Source organism: Ahaetulla prasina, chromosome 2, assembly GCF_028640845.1.
Source record: "Ahaetulla prasina isolate Xishuangbanna chromosome 2, ASM2864084v1, whole genome shotgun sequence".
NCBI classification, from domain to species: Eukaryota; Metazoa; Chordata; class Lepidosauria; order Squamata; family Colubridae; genus Ahaetulla; species Ahaetulla prasina.
In genome coordinates this window covers 145,667,418-145,682,175 of record NC_080540.1, presented here as the reverse complement: position 1 = coordinate 145,682,175, position 14,758 = coordinate 145,667,418, and the positions used below count along the sequence as shown (strand labels likewise).

General features: G+C 36.1%; 1 protein-coding gene across 3 annotated transcripts in view; it reads left to right on the top strand.

Annotated features, from left to right (window-relative positions):
* Nucleotides 1-14,758, top strand: part of HELZ (helicase with zinc finger) — a 144,100-nt gene that overhangs the window by 14,842 nt on the left and 114,500 nt on the right. The window contains exon 1 of one of the 3 annotated variants that reach the window (XM_058166098.1): nt 14,378-14,425. The exons of the other annotated variants lie outside the window; for them this stretch is intronic. Within the exon in view, the coding sequence (XP_058022081.1) occupies nt 14,393-14,425 (33 nt within the window). The 5' untranslated portion in view covers nt 14,378-14,392. Of the gene's footprint in view, nt 1-14,377; nt 14,426-14,758 lie in introns of those variants that run through there. 3 annotated transcript variants of the gene reach the window in all.

The following is a 14,758-nucleotide window of genomic DNA, read 5'->3' as shown; positions in this document are numbered from 1 at the left end:
AGTCAATAATTAGAAGAAGGCCTCCAAACAGAAGGCCTAGCTGTTTTTTCAGGGGTCAAAAGAAAATAAGACTCAGCCTTCTTTTTTGGAGAAAAACAGTAGCATAAAGTTTTTCATACTATGCTCTTTTGGTGCAAGAACCTTGATAGTTTAAAAAAAAAGCGAACTGTCTTTGCCAGCAGATATTGTGTCTTCATGAGAGAGATCATGCAATAGAGAGAAATATAATATTTGTCCTTCTTTTATGTCAGTGATAACATACTGTACTTGTTTACCAGTCTAATAGACTGCTGGAAGGTGAAAATCAGAAGACTTGCAGCACATTTCCAGTTTTATCTAAACAGAGTGTGGCAAAAACTGAAATGAAATTGTGAAAGCAAGGAAGGCAGGCTAATTTCTTCAGTGGGTTTTGGGGAGATATTCGTAGAATCCAGTCGAAGCCTGGAGTGAATGGCAATCCTAAGTCAAGTTACATCACTCTGTTATCCAGAAAAGCATTATTAATGTTTATTACACTAATGAAAGCAAGTGCTTGAAGGCTGAGAGATAATAACTAAATTTACTGGTTGTGCATAAACAGCTGGTTAGTCTGCTCATTTCTTTCATTCTTCCAGTACATTCCAATTTGTCCCCTATAAATGCAAATTTTCATTTTTATTATATGCTTAAATAGATTGGCTTAGGGAGTAATTAATTTAATAATTAGTGCAGACCCAACTTTATTTTTATGAACAACTCAAATATGTATCTAATGCTGCTTTGCCCTCCTATTTTCCTCACAACAATTCTGTAAGGTAAGTTGGGCTGACAGTGACTACCTGTAGCTCAAAGTCACCCAGCCGGCTTTCATGGCTAAAGTGAGATTAATCTGGTGCCTTAACCCCTAAATCTTATAACATATATGACACATAAATTCTGTGCAGTTTATATGACAGTATATATGCAGTGGCATGTGAAAAAGACCTTGAGAATCTGGGCAAGAAAATGCTGTCTAGGTCAGATAGAAGTGGACATAGCTCACAGCTGCATAATGGGCAGTGGAAGAGACTCAGAACGGACCCTTCATAGCTTCTCAGGCTGTTATGGAGATCCTGGGAGACATTTACTTTCAAACTTGTAAGATTCTGTTAATCTGTAGCTTTACAAAAAAGGAGAGTTAGCCCATCTGGTCGTGCTTCCTGTGTGTTTTACCTAGGAAATATATGACAATATGTGCCTTATTTGGACAATATACAGTATGTCTAAATAAGACTAAATTCTTAATATTGTGTTATCTTAAAATATTGTAGTACTTTATTAAGGTCCATGCCAGTGTTTACATTATTCCTTTTGGCTTAAATAGCAAGGGTGTATTGCATGACATAATAAGTATTTTAATTTCTAGTATTTATTCTCCCCTCCCCAGTTTTTACGATTATATCACTTTGAATTACCGTATGTGGGTAGTGCATTATGTTTCAAAACCATAAAGCCTTCAACCATGAAATACTGAGATTTGTAAAATAGCTAACAAAATCACTGCGTTGTGTTCCTTCTAAGCATTTTTTCCTGATAGGGATAAATATTTTACTCTTGAAAGAAATATTACTTTCTTAGACATTGCAATAGACCCTGCATTTTAAATAAAAGATAAATCTATTGCAGAGATGGTGACAAAAGTATCAGAAACTCACTTTTTAAAAATTCATTATTTTATTTATTAATTTAATTGCTTGAGTCTGCATAAATGCTCTAACTCCTTTCAAAGAAAGGGGTAAAAATGTTAATTAGATTTAGCACAGGGGTCTCCAACCTTGGTCCCTTTAAGACTTGTGGACTTCAACTCCCAGAGTTCCTCAGCCAGCTTTGGGAGTTGAAGTCCACAAGTCTTAAAGGGACCAAGGTTGGTGACCCCTGATTTAGCACACTTTGCATGTATTGTGCTATCTGGCCCACAATTAAATTACAGATCTATTTTTATTTCTGTTCTGCATTGTATGTGTTCTAGTGAAATAATTTAGATGTTAAAGTGTACTTTGAAACAGTCTCTGTCATTCCCCCCACCCCTTAGAATGTTTGTGCATTAAAACAAGGTGGGGTGAGGAATGTTAATAGACCATTGATGTCAATTTTCTAGAAGTACCCTAATATAAATGCTGTAGTTTTCAGTTAATTAATTTGCATCAAAGAGTTAGAGGCAATTCTTGAATTATTTTTAGATGCCCTTGATAGTATGTCTAAAATTGCCTAGAAGGAGCAAATAATTTTTCTGAAGAATAGCCAGAAACCATACCATACAAAACAAAATTGTTGCAGTGTACCAAAGTCCTGCCTTTGCAGGTCTTTGCAGGGAACTATAGGTGTGAGAGTAAGCAGTCCTGCCAGTGACTTTGACCTAAACTCCATAAAACTTTGCATATCAAAGTGAGTATATTTGGAATTCAAAGAACAATAACAACTGGTACACTGGTTTCAGTACAAGATTGATACATTACTTCCAAATGGTACCACTCACTACCAATAGCACTTAGACATATACACTTCACAGTGCTTTACTGCCCTTTCTAAGCTGTTTACAGAGTCAGCCTACTGGCGCTAACTATCTGGGTCCTCATTTTACCGATTTCGGAAGGTTGGAAGGCTGAGTCAACCTTGAGCCGGTGAGAATTGAACTGCTGGCAGTCAGCAGAATTAGCCTGCCTTACCACATTCTAACTACTGCGCCAGCATGGCTCACTACGCCACCTAGGCTGCCATATGGTGGGCTGGTTGCAGTTTCCAGTATGTCGTTCACGACTATCTCACAAGGAGCACCTTGCAAAAATTGAACCTTAAGATTATCAGTTCATCAATCGCTAGTACCAGGTTCTTTGGGGATAGACACAGCTGGTTTAGATGCTGAACGTGATTTAAAAAAAAAAAGCTTTCCCTGCAACAGGTCTTATGAAGCTGTTTAGTATTAATACTACTCCTAGGAGGATCCTCAGACTGCAAATCAGTTACTTAATGGAGAGTCTGGGCCCATTCTTCAGGCTATAATTCTGACTTCACAACAGAATTTGAGTTGCAAGAAAGGAAAAGTGTAGCTGAATATCATTAGCATGTGGGCAACTGGCTCCAAAACAATATGATCCTTCTCAGCAGCTTCATGTTAGTATTAAGCAATACAAACTCTTGGGACCCCTGTGGATCTTTTTGATTGTGGCAGATGCAAATCCAATAAAGAAATCGGTAAAACCCCAAGAGGTCAAGCAGGTATCTCCCAGTGAAGAAATCTAGGAATATTAACACAATTGCCCTCTCCCTGTCTATCTTCTAATAGAGATCATCCATCTGACTGTACTCTCATGGCCATCTCTGAACCAAGTTTGGATCTAAACCCTGACTGTAAATGAATGTATGTAGGTGCAATTTGAAAGAAAGCCCATCATTTATTCTGTGATGCCCACAGTTATTCAAACCCCTGCACACACACACACACACAATCTTCATTGCTTGTGTCAAGACTCTGATCTAGAAAACAAGCTGAGTATACAAGTAGTCCTTAACTTATGACCACAATTGAGCCAAATTTCCATTGCTAAGCAAGACAGTTGTTAAGTGAGTCATACCCCATTTTACAACCCTTTTTGCCATGGTTGTTAAGCAAATCACTACAGTTGTTAAGTGAATCATATGGTTGTTAAGCAAATCAGCTTCCCCATTGACTTTGCTTTTCAGAGGCTCCCTAAAAAGTTTGCAAATGATTATCCCACGATCCTGTCTGTCTTCTGCAACCATCATAAATACAGGCTGGTTGCCAATCAGACAAAGTTTGATTATGGGGAAGTTGCAGTGGTCATAAGTATGAAAACTGGTCATAGGTCACTTTTTTTCAATGCCATTGTAACTCTGAACGGTCATTAAATGAATGGTTGGAAGGCGAGAACTACCTGTATATATTTTCAAGTTATATATTTGCGAGCGTGTTGTACATAAGTTAACGTAATTCTGAGAAGACCTACAAACTTTCTTCAGTGATTCATTGCGTCATTATTAAAGAAAGAGAAAATATGTTTCCAATTAAGCATTGCTTTAGAGGCATAGAAAATAGGAAATACTATAAGAGATGAAAATATGTCCTGATAAATCTTAATTAACTGCAGGGCATAGCAGGAGGCCAAACAGATTGCAGGGTACATAAATATTAAATGATATTTATTATTTCTGTAGCATGGTAGATTGCTCTGCACAGTTAACACTAGAAATCTAAATATCTACACAAAGGTAAGCTATTTATGACTTTCTTTTGCTTTTGCTCAATTTTAAATTCAGTTAAGCATCTCAAGCTTGGATATAAATTATATAAACAATATTAGTTACTATTCTGTCAGTATCATCATTCTAATATACAATTAGGACAGAGACTGAAAACTCAAATAATGCCAAGCCCTATGGGCTGGCAGAGTTTTGAATACAAACTGCTTGGATTTCTGGAAAGACTTTTATTTCTAATAGGGAGATGTAACAGAATCTTGAGGGCTTGCCAAAGCAATTCTGCTCAACTTATACCTGGAGTAATTAGGGTAGAATTGTTCTGAATCTGTTTCTCATGTTCGCTCATTCTTCCCTTGTGCTAAGGCATTCTTTTGCAGTGGTCCTGTTTCTTGATTCACTTTCCCAGGGTCTGTTTGACATTTCCATCATAAATAGTCGCAAGTATTGTATGAGTTCATTAGCTCAAGAATTGCAATACTGAATGTTTTAATGCATTGATGCAAAAGTCTCTAATGAATCAGAAATGAAGAATATAATGCTCTTTGGTTAAACATACAATAGATATTTAAATAAACTATTGCAAAAGGGTTATTTTTCATTACTTATTGATTTAATTTGATTTTTATGGCTGTATATTTCATTTGAGTGACTCTTAAATGTCATGGTTTCACTTAGTTGTCATTGTTTTTCATGTATTAGATCTCCAGTATTTAGTGTGAGACAAAGAGACTCTTAGTGTTGCTTGCAAATGTTCCTCAGCAGGCCTTGATCTCAGTACAGATTTGTTAACAATTTAAAAAAAGAAAAACTGTATGCATGTATGTATGTATGTATGTATGTATGTATGTATGTATCCACAAAGAAATGTGTGAAAATATCAAACTCCAGTATTTATATTCTTCAGAATACTGAAGCTCAACTAACTCCTTTTGGGTTTCCTCTGCAGCATTGTGAATTTCTACAGCAAAGAGGTACAAGAAAGTTGAATTTGTGGTTTAAGTGCTATAAAAGCATTAAACTTTAAATAAAACGGTTTTACTAACTTAAGAATTATATCTGAAAACTCTTTTTTAAAGATTAGGGTTTAGCTTTAATTAAGGAAGCCCAAGGGTTAAGGTCTTGTGTACAAAAAACAAGACATACATAAAAAGTTTAATTGGATTATTGAAAGATAAAATGCAATAACTTATAGAAATCTTGGTAATTAGATATTTCCATTTTAGAGCTATATTTGCTATGGCAGGGCCTTTCTAGTTTCTTGTTTACAAGTGTTTCATGGATGGGGAAGTGACACCTTTTTCTTGATAATGGAGCAATATGCAGGTCTTCTGAGAAGTACTGATTTGCAAATTGTTCCCTCTTTACTTTGGCTCTGAGAAAGACATAACAGAGTTGGAAGATGGTTCAAATTGCTGGCTACTTCTCTTCCCCACCCCCCACATTTATTAACCCTTAATACATCTATGTAATTCACCTCTTAAATTTTAAGTTCAGTCCATTCAGATGATAAGATACATCTACTAGAAAAGCAACATTGCCCATAGAAATAGTTATGAATGGTTGCATAATCAGCCAGGTGTTTAGAGTGGATTTGGCATTTTTGTCTACCTATCAAGTCCATTGTTGTTTAATTAAATATTAAAGGTATTGTCACTGGATGTAAGCTATTCAAAGTAAAGCTGCCTTTTGCGGTTGACTGATGGTGATTTTGTTAATGCTGATGGTTTTCAAGTGATGCTCCAGAAATGTACTATCTTTGCTTTCTTCTGCTATAGTCATTCTCTTTTCATTCTTGTCATATATTTTATGATTTTCTTTATTTTTTTATTTTTTGCTTTCTCCAGATATTGCAATGGCCACTATCTAGACTTTGTCTTTCTTATCATTATTCTTATTCTTTAACTTAGAGATATTAACTCCAGTAGATATTAACAGGTTTAGGAACCTCCTTGTTTCTCCCAATAGGCTGCGGAATGGGCCAGGAATGGGTTGATACAGTCTGATCTGCCTAGAGACTGAGTCATAATTTTCATGGCCACGCCTCCATGTGCCTCCGTTGGCTTCAATTTTTCGACTCAGTCGATCTGACGAGACATATTGGCAGTTTCTCTGTTCAACTCATTCCTGACCCATTCTGGACTTCAAAATTCAGGTTTTTTTGAACCTCCTTGTTTTTCATTTTCATGAAGAAATTGCTTTTCTTTCTAAGGCAGATACCTTCAGTACTCATGCATCTATGAAATGAATACAGGTAGTCTTCAACTTACAACAGTTCCAACACTTAGTGACCGTTGGAAGTTACAACGGGACTGAAAAAAGTAACTTACAATCACACTTATGACCATCACAGCATCCCCATGGTCAGGTGGTTTACATTTCAATGCTTGGCAAGTGGTTCATATTTATATTGGTTACAGTATCCCGGGTTAATTGTTCTCTCCAATCAAGCTGATTTTCCCTGCTCTTGGGACTCCAGAAAGAGAGAGGTAGTGAAGACTGCCACCAAAGCACTTGATGGAATTGTGCAGTTGTGCTATCAGGATGTAAATACAGAGAGCCAGGGCAATGGCCTTGAAGCAGATATTCAGAAAGCATTTCATAAACAACAAGGACAGAAGCATTCCTTCAGTCCAGGGAAGGAAAATATTATTACAAAGAGATTCTGGCAGAGTCTGCTCTGCTCACTGGGGAATAAGAGAGAAAAGCTACAAATAAAAGCACAATCAGATTTGAAAGATTCTGTCATTTTAGCCTGACTTGATAAAGCACAGGTAATCCTTAACTTACAGCCATTCATTTAGTGACTGTTTGAAGTCACTACAGCACTGAAAAAACTGATTTATGACAATTTCATGTACTTAGGACCATTGCAGCATCCCCATGGTTATATGATCAAAATTTGGCAGCTTGAGAACGGGCATATATTTACGTCTGTTGCAATGGTCAACAGTCCATGTCAAGCCTTCCCAGCAAAGTTGGAAGCTGGATTCGCTTAATAATTGCCTGATTCGCTTAACAATGCAGTGATTCACTTAACAATTGTGACAAGAAAAGTCATAAAATTGAGTGTTACTCATTTAACAACTACTTGCTTAACAACAGAAACTCTGGTCTCAGTTGTGTTTGTAAGTTGACATATAGAAGACTATATTATAGTCTTCCAGTGGAGATAGTTTCCTAATCTTGTCTGCCTCCTAGGGCTGACAGTAAAAGATGAATCTGGCAAGGAGAAAACCTGCATTGCTCAGGCCAGGCAGAACCATTATGTACTGTAAATGTGGACAGGTACATTTCAATCTCAAAGCTGGAGACAATATTTAAAGTTTAAGCATGCTATGGAGGAAGAAAGTGAGAGCTAGATTGATTTCTGTATGCTACATCATATTTACTGCATGTATGTTCCTTTGTTCTTGTTTGCAATAAAGCATCTTATTTAATAATATGAAGTATTGAAGTTTCTTCTGTTATCCAGTCTTGAATGTGGGTTGGAATTTCTGGAAGAAAACAGATTTATAGTAGTGCCTGTCCTGAAATCTAATGTAAAAATGGTCATTTTCCTACTAAAGTTTGGCAGTTTGATCCTGTAGGAATGCAGAAATATATGAGAAATAAGATTCAAAGGTATTCCGACTCAAGGGAGCAGTACTTATCTCTGATTCTCAGCCAAGGAAGCCTGCGTTGTCTGAGAGATGACTGAGAAATACATTAATACAGTTAGTCCTCGACTTACAACAGTTCCTTTAGTGATCATTTGAAGTTACAACAGCACTGAAAAAAGTGATTTAAGACTATTTTTCAAACTTATGACCATTGAGCATAGCCATGGTCATGTGATTTACATTTGGATGCTTGACAAATGGTTCATATTTATGACGGTTGCGATGTCCCTTGGTCATGTGGTCCCATTTTGCAATCTTTTGACAAGCAAAGTCAATGGAGAAGCTAGGTTCACTTAACCGTGTTACTAATTTAATAACTGCAGTGATTTACTTAGCAAATGTGGCAAGAAAAATCATAAAATGGAGCAAAACTCACTTAACAAATTTCTCAGCAACATAAATTTTGGGCTCAATTGTGGTCATAAAATTGAGTGTTACTCATTTAACAACTACTTGCTTAACAACAGAAACTCTGGTCTCAGTTGTGTTTGTAAGTTGACATATAGAAGACTATATTATAGTCTTCCAGTGGAATAGTTTCCTAATCTTGTCTGCCTCCTAGGGCTGACAGTAAAAGATGAATCTGGCAAGGAGAAAACCTGCATTGCTCAGGCCAGGCAGAACCATTATGTACTGTAAATGTGGACAGGTACATTTCAATCTCAAAGCTGGAGACAATATTTAAAGTTTAAGCATGCTATGGAGGAAGAAAGTGAGAGCTAGATTGATTTCTGTATTCTACATCATATTTACTGCATGTATGTTCCTTTGTTCTTGTTTGCAATAAAGCATCTTATTTAATAATATGAAGTATTGAAGTTTCTTCTGTTATCCAGTCTTGAATGTGGGTTGGAATTTCTGGAAGAAAACAGATTTATAGTAGTGCCTGTCCTGAAATCTAATGTAAAAATGGTCATTTTCCTACTAAAGTTTGGCAGTTTGATCCTGTAGGAATGCAGAAATATATGAGAAATAAGATTCAAAGGTATTCCGACTCAAGAGAGCAGTACTTATCTCTGATTCTCAGCCAAGGAAGCCTGCGTTGTCTGAGAGATGACTGAGAAATACATTAATACAGTTAGTCCTCGACTTACAACAGTTCCTTTAGTGATCATTTGAAGTTACAACAGCACTGAAAAAAGTGATTTAAGACTATTTTTCAAACTTATGACCATTGAGCATAGCCATGGTCATGTGATTTATATTTGGATGCTTGACAAATGGTTCATATTTATGACGGTTGCGATGTCCCTTGGTCATGTGGTCCCATTTTGCAATCTTTTGACAAGCAAAGTCAATGGAGAAGCTAGGTTCACTTAACCGTGTTACTAATTTAATAACTGCAGTGATTTACTTAGCAAATGTGGCAAGAAAAATCATAAAATGGAGCAAAACTCACTTAACAAATTTCTCAGCAACATAAATTTTGGGCTCAATTGTGGTCATAAATTGAGGTACAGGACTACCTGTATATTTAATGGCCATCCCTTCACTGGATGGTGAAGGGGTGGCCATTCAAGCGGTGATTCTAATTCATTGGGGATGCTTTAATTTGAATTCTTCATTTAACAGGGGTTGATTTAAAAGGTCTCTTCCAAACCCGTAGTTCAGTGAGTTGGTAGGGCTTCTTGAAGCTAAACTAATTACACTTTCTCCAAAAATAACATGAGAAGTCTAATTGTACTTAATAAGTTGAACTAGCTTTTTCTGTAAGTGTACCCCAAATGATCATTATCTTCAGAACTGTACATCTATGGAGATTCTCAGTTATCCAGATCATGGTTGTCCCAAAGGTCCTTTTTTTCAAGAAGTAGTTACTAACTTGCCAATAAAATGCCTTCTCATGGTACACTCCATCTCAATTATTGTGTCTCATCGTTACTTAAATATAGCTTAGTATTAGATAAACTTTATTATATTCAGTGTAACATAAGATCACAAAGGACAAAAAAATCTAATCTCCCCCCACATATACTCCTTTCTTTTGACATGTGAAATAGATATATAAACATTATATATAATGCCATCTTAAAACATGAGCCGTTGAAATCTGCTGAGTTTAATTTACAGTGGGTTTTTTTCTAACATGATTTATAGTTGTACAAAGATTGCAGTGGACTTTGGGGATATTTTTATTCCTTATCTATCGTGACAAGTATACAACTTCAGTTGAAAGGCCTGTTTAAACATTAGATTATATCTGTTTTTATGTGTGACATGTTGGCTGTGACATTTCCAATGTAAGTGTGGCCAAAGTCCACTTTGAGATAGGAATTCCAGAGTTTTCAAAGTTAAAAATCCACCAATAAAAAAGTCATTTTGCTACTTTAACAGACCACCATAAATGCATAAGAGAGCTTACATTTTTAACTCCAAACATGTTAGGATGTTCTAGAACTACAAAAAAGCACTACACATTTTTTCTCATTGTGTTACATATCTGTTTGTAATTTTTACACATTTTTTTGCTTGTTCACATGAAACGGACAAGCAGAATAAATAATGAGTTCTTTAGGCAATTGGACACCAAGATCTATAACTGAAGTTTCCATTTTTGAAAAAGTATTTCATGGAACTCTGACAAAAAGGTTGCTACCATTCACAACACTTACTTGTCAGAAGAAAAATAGTGAGATTGCTCCCCCTTCCACTCTGTACTTCCATCATGCTCTGTACTCTTTAGCTAGCCATTGTTTTTTCTCAGCATAATTGAGCATATTTTTGAATAAAGCAGTTTTTATTTTGTAAGAGTACTATGAAGCCTCTATTTTTAAATGAAGGTGATGTTAGAAGTGGTACTTTGTTTTCAAGTATGCTATTGCTTGTATTTAATTTTGGAAGAAAAATAACCAATCGATTATAGAGTCCAGCAGACACCAAAGTTCTATCCATCGGCACAATGGGCATCCAGTATCAGTTTGCAGAGTTCTGTCCCCTATTAGGAACAGATACATCAAAGAGTCAAGAGCTTTAGAGAAAGTGATCAAAGGAGAGGAAGAGTGTTTGAAACTACAAAATAATGAGCAGATGTGAATGCTTTTCTTTTAGTTCAAGAGTGGCTTAACATATGGCATTTAAATGGGAATTCTTCAGAACATTAATTGCCAATCTCGTGGTTCTTTCAAAGACATCTCTAATTTACTGTGGAAACACTGGTATTGCTTTTAAGTATATAAGTAGTTAAAACTATTCAGGGGCACTATTTGAATGGACCAAACATTTCAGTGAAAGTCATGCTTTTTTCACTGTACCCTCCGTCATGAATTATGGATTAGTCAAAGAGACAACAAGTTGCCAGTTATTAATGAATATTGAATAGGCAATCGTTATACAGAGAAATTAGTAATAAGCCAAAAAAATTAAGAGTGTGACATCAGAAAATAAAAATAGTTTATACAACACCTTTCCTTATATTTGTCATTACTTTTCTGTCTTTAACATTTGTCCTTGCTTCTATTACAGGGCTTCATATATTGACTTATGTTGCTTAAATTATATCACCTCTGTATTTTTCAGGATCTTATTACCTCTATTGAATCACAATATTTTCAGTCTTTCCCTTTCTTTTGTTCCATCATATAATCTGTCTAGCATATGCTGCAGATTATTTATTCTCAGAACAATACAGCATCATTGGTATACAAAAGTATACATATATCCATGTCCCCAATCAACCCACCTCTGACATCACCACAAGGATTCTTTATAAATTTATCTATAAAAACATTATAGATACCATAATACAAAACTTTAACTACTTGCTGAATATTGAACAATTCACTAAACCTTCCATTATTCGCATGCATGCTCCTATTATCACATCCAGCAATCAAATTTTAACTTCTTATTAGTATAAAATATTCTGTAATTCAAGCATGTCCATCTTATCATATGCTTTATCTAACCTAATAAATGCACAGTATACAATGCTTCCTTTCTTACATTCATACATTTTTCAATGACTTGCTGAAGAACATTTTTGTTTGCACGCTCGGTGCCCGGCATAAATCCAAACTGCTCTTTCAAAATATTGTTGATTTTCACATTGTGTTCCATTTCAGTCAGAACTCTGCTGACATTCCCAGAAAAAACTTAATGTTAGTTTTTGCAGTTCTTCTTGGTACTTTTTTCTTTGTATAGGAGAACAGTAATGGCATTCATCCAATCAGACTCAGATACTGCTTTCTTATATCTACTAAACAAGGTGCACATTTGTTTCATAAATAAGATCCAGTTCTAATATTAGTTCCATTACATCATGTATTTCTTCAGCATCCTCATAGCATTTATGATTTTTTTTTTGCATAGTAACATTTATAATTTGTTTCAGTTTTACTCTTTGGTATATCACTGTCATCCCCATACAGGTTTCTAAGATACCCCGTCTAGCATTCCTTCACTTCGGTTTCATCCCAGATTATTTCATTACTAGTATTTAATTCTATTCACTCTGTTGAAGAATCCTTGTTTAACTCTATATTTTCATTATGTCTTAATTCCTTTAATTAAATTCTTTGCAACAATGCTTTATACATGTTATAAAATATATTTCTTTCATTCTCATGTTTACACCATTCTCTTACATGCATTCTTCTCATCCATAGTCCTTTTCACTTTTTCATTTCACCAAGCATCCTTTTTCATATTTTTGACAGGTACAAAGAATCAGGATTTTTATTTTATTTATTTTATTTTATTTGCATTTATATCCCGCCCTTCTCCGAAGACTCAGGGCGGCTTACACTATGTCAGGCAATAGTCTTCATCCATTTGTATACTATATACAAAGTCAACTTATTGCCCCCCAACAATCTGGGTCCTCATTTTACCTATCTTATAAAGGATGGAAGGCTGAGTCAACCTTGGGCCTGGTGGGACTTGAACCTGCAATATTGCAGGCAGTTGCTGTTAATAACAGGCTGCATTAGCCTGTTGAGCCACCAGAGGATTCCATGTTAAGCTGATTTATTGCTCATGCCTATACATAAGAATCTAGTCAATTAACAATCAGCACTAGATAAGAATTAACAGAATTTAAAGGAGGGCTGAACTTGGATTGCTTGTGGGAACGTAACAACTCCAGACTTATTCCTCTCTTGACTCTGTCCACAACATTGCCTCTTCTCCTACACCTTTCAATTTATGATATTTCACATATTTCGGTGACACTCCATCATAATAACTATTTTTGTTCTGTTCCAGTTTCCTCTTTTCTTACATCCACTTTCCATTCATTCTGCTGACAGTGAATCTATCTTAAAATATTTTTTTTAAACTTAAAAAACCACAGCATTTCTTCCTGAAGTTGTACTATTTTAAATGTAGTTTCTTTCATTGCTTTCTGCCAGGTCCATATTTAGATGAGGTTTTTTCTTCATATTGCCCAAAAGCTGTCTTTCCCACATTTGGAACTTCATACCTGCCTTATTTCTTTCAATAATTATTTAATATTTCTTCATAAAAAGAGAAATTTATAATACTCTACATTAATTCTATATATATGTGAATGACTAGAGAGTATAATGCTTAGAGCACCACTCTTTGATGTAAAAGGCTTGGGTTTGAATCCGGGCTGGTACCTACCTTACCATTAGGGGTCTTTGGGCCCCAGTACATAATTAATGCTTCATGTGTCTAAAGCAGTGATGACTAACCTTTTTGCTGTCGCGTGCCAAAAGCGGGGGCAATGCAGGGGGGTCACGTGTGTGCATGCCCACACCCATAATTCAATGCGCACCCCCCCCGCTACCACCCCCCAGTAGGCCTGTTTTTCACCCTCCCCAAGCTCCAGAGGCTTTCTTGGAGCCTGGGGAGGGTGAAAACGGCCTTCCCCGCCCCTGCAGAGGCTCTCTGGAGGTCAGAAATGGCCCATTTGCTGACTTCTGGTGGGACAGGAAGGCCTGTTTTTCACTCTCCCCAGGCTCCAGGGGCTTTCTAGGAGCCTGGGGAGGGAGAAAACGGCCTTCCCCACCCCCCAGAAGGCCCCCTGGATAATAATTCAAAACCAGCTTTTAAAAATGACTGAATGAAAAGCATACATTGTTTCTTTCTTGTATGCCTATTTCAGTCTGATGTGTTACTAGAATGGAGGATAAAATGTTTCTGATGATATTTATATTTATTGCACTACCTTTTCAGAATAGCCAAAAGGAGCTATATTCAGTGGATAAGCTTAACATTTATTTAATTAAATTGTTTAATAATCACATCAACAGAAGTGTTTAACTTCACCAACAATGTATTTTGAAAATATAAGGTTTTGCTTGTTCAAAGAAGGATAATATGCTTAAAAAGGTGTGAAACTCCCTGGCTTTATTGACATTGCTTAATAATATCAAGCAGTTTCTCAGATGTATTAATTCATTTCTGTGCCCCAGTTCTTTTCTGTTCTAGTCCAGATGACTTTTCCCCTACTTCTACTATCAGCTATCACTGCAGGGTGTCTGTTTCAAAATTCCCAGAAGCCCTAATTAGTAATGAAGATGTTAGTGACATGAATGCTCCTAGCAACAGTTCTTCAGCTCTCCTTGGTGAGCAATATGTAGGATTTCACTGAATCAAAGCTGGCATATAACATATTAGGCCATTAATGATATATTTAATAGCACAACTTGTGGACTGTCTTTAACAACAATCTCAACAGATTTTGCAATCAGATCATTGCAGAGTGGTGGATTACAGTGTGCCCAGTCACATTTCACAATAGTGTGAGGAGGATGGAGAAAACAGTTGAATAAAAGTGATTGTGATTTTCAATTACTACATTGACCGTGGAGTCTAACAGCTTCTTCTGTTGTAGTAAAAGAAAAAGAAGAAGGTAATTCACTTTCCCTAAATAGAGTGTCCCTGCAGTGGATTGAGAA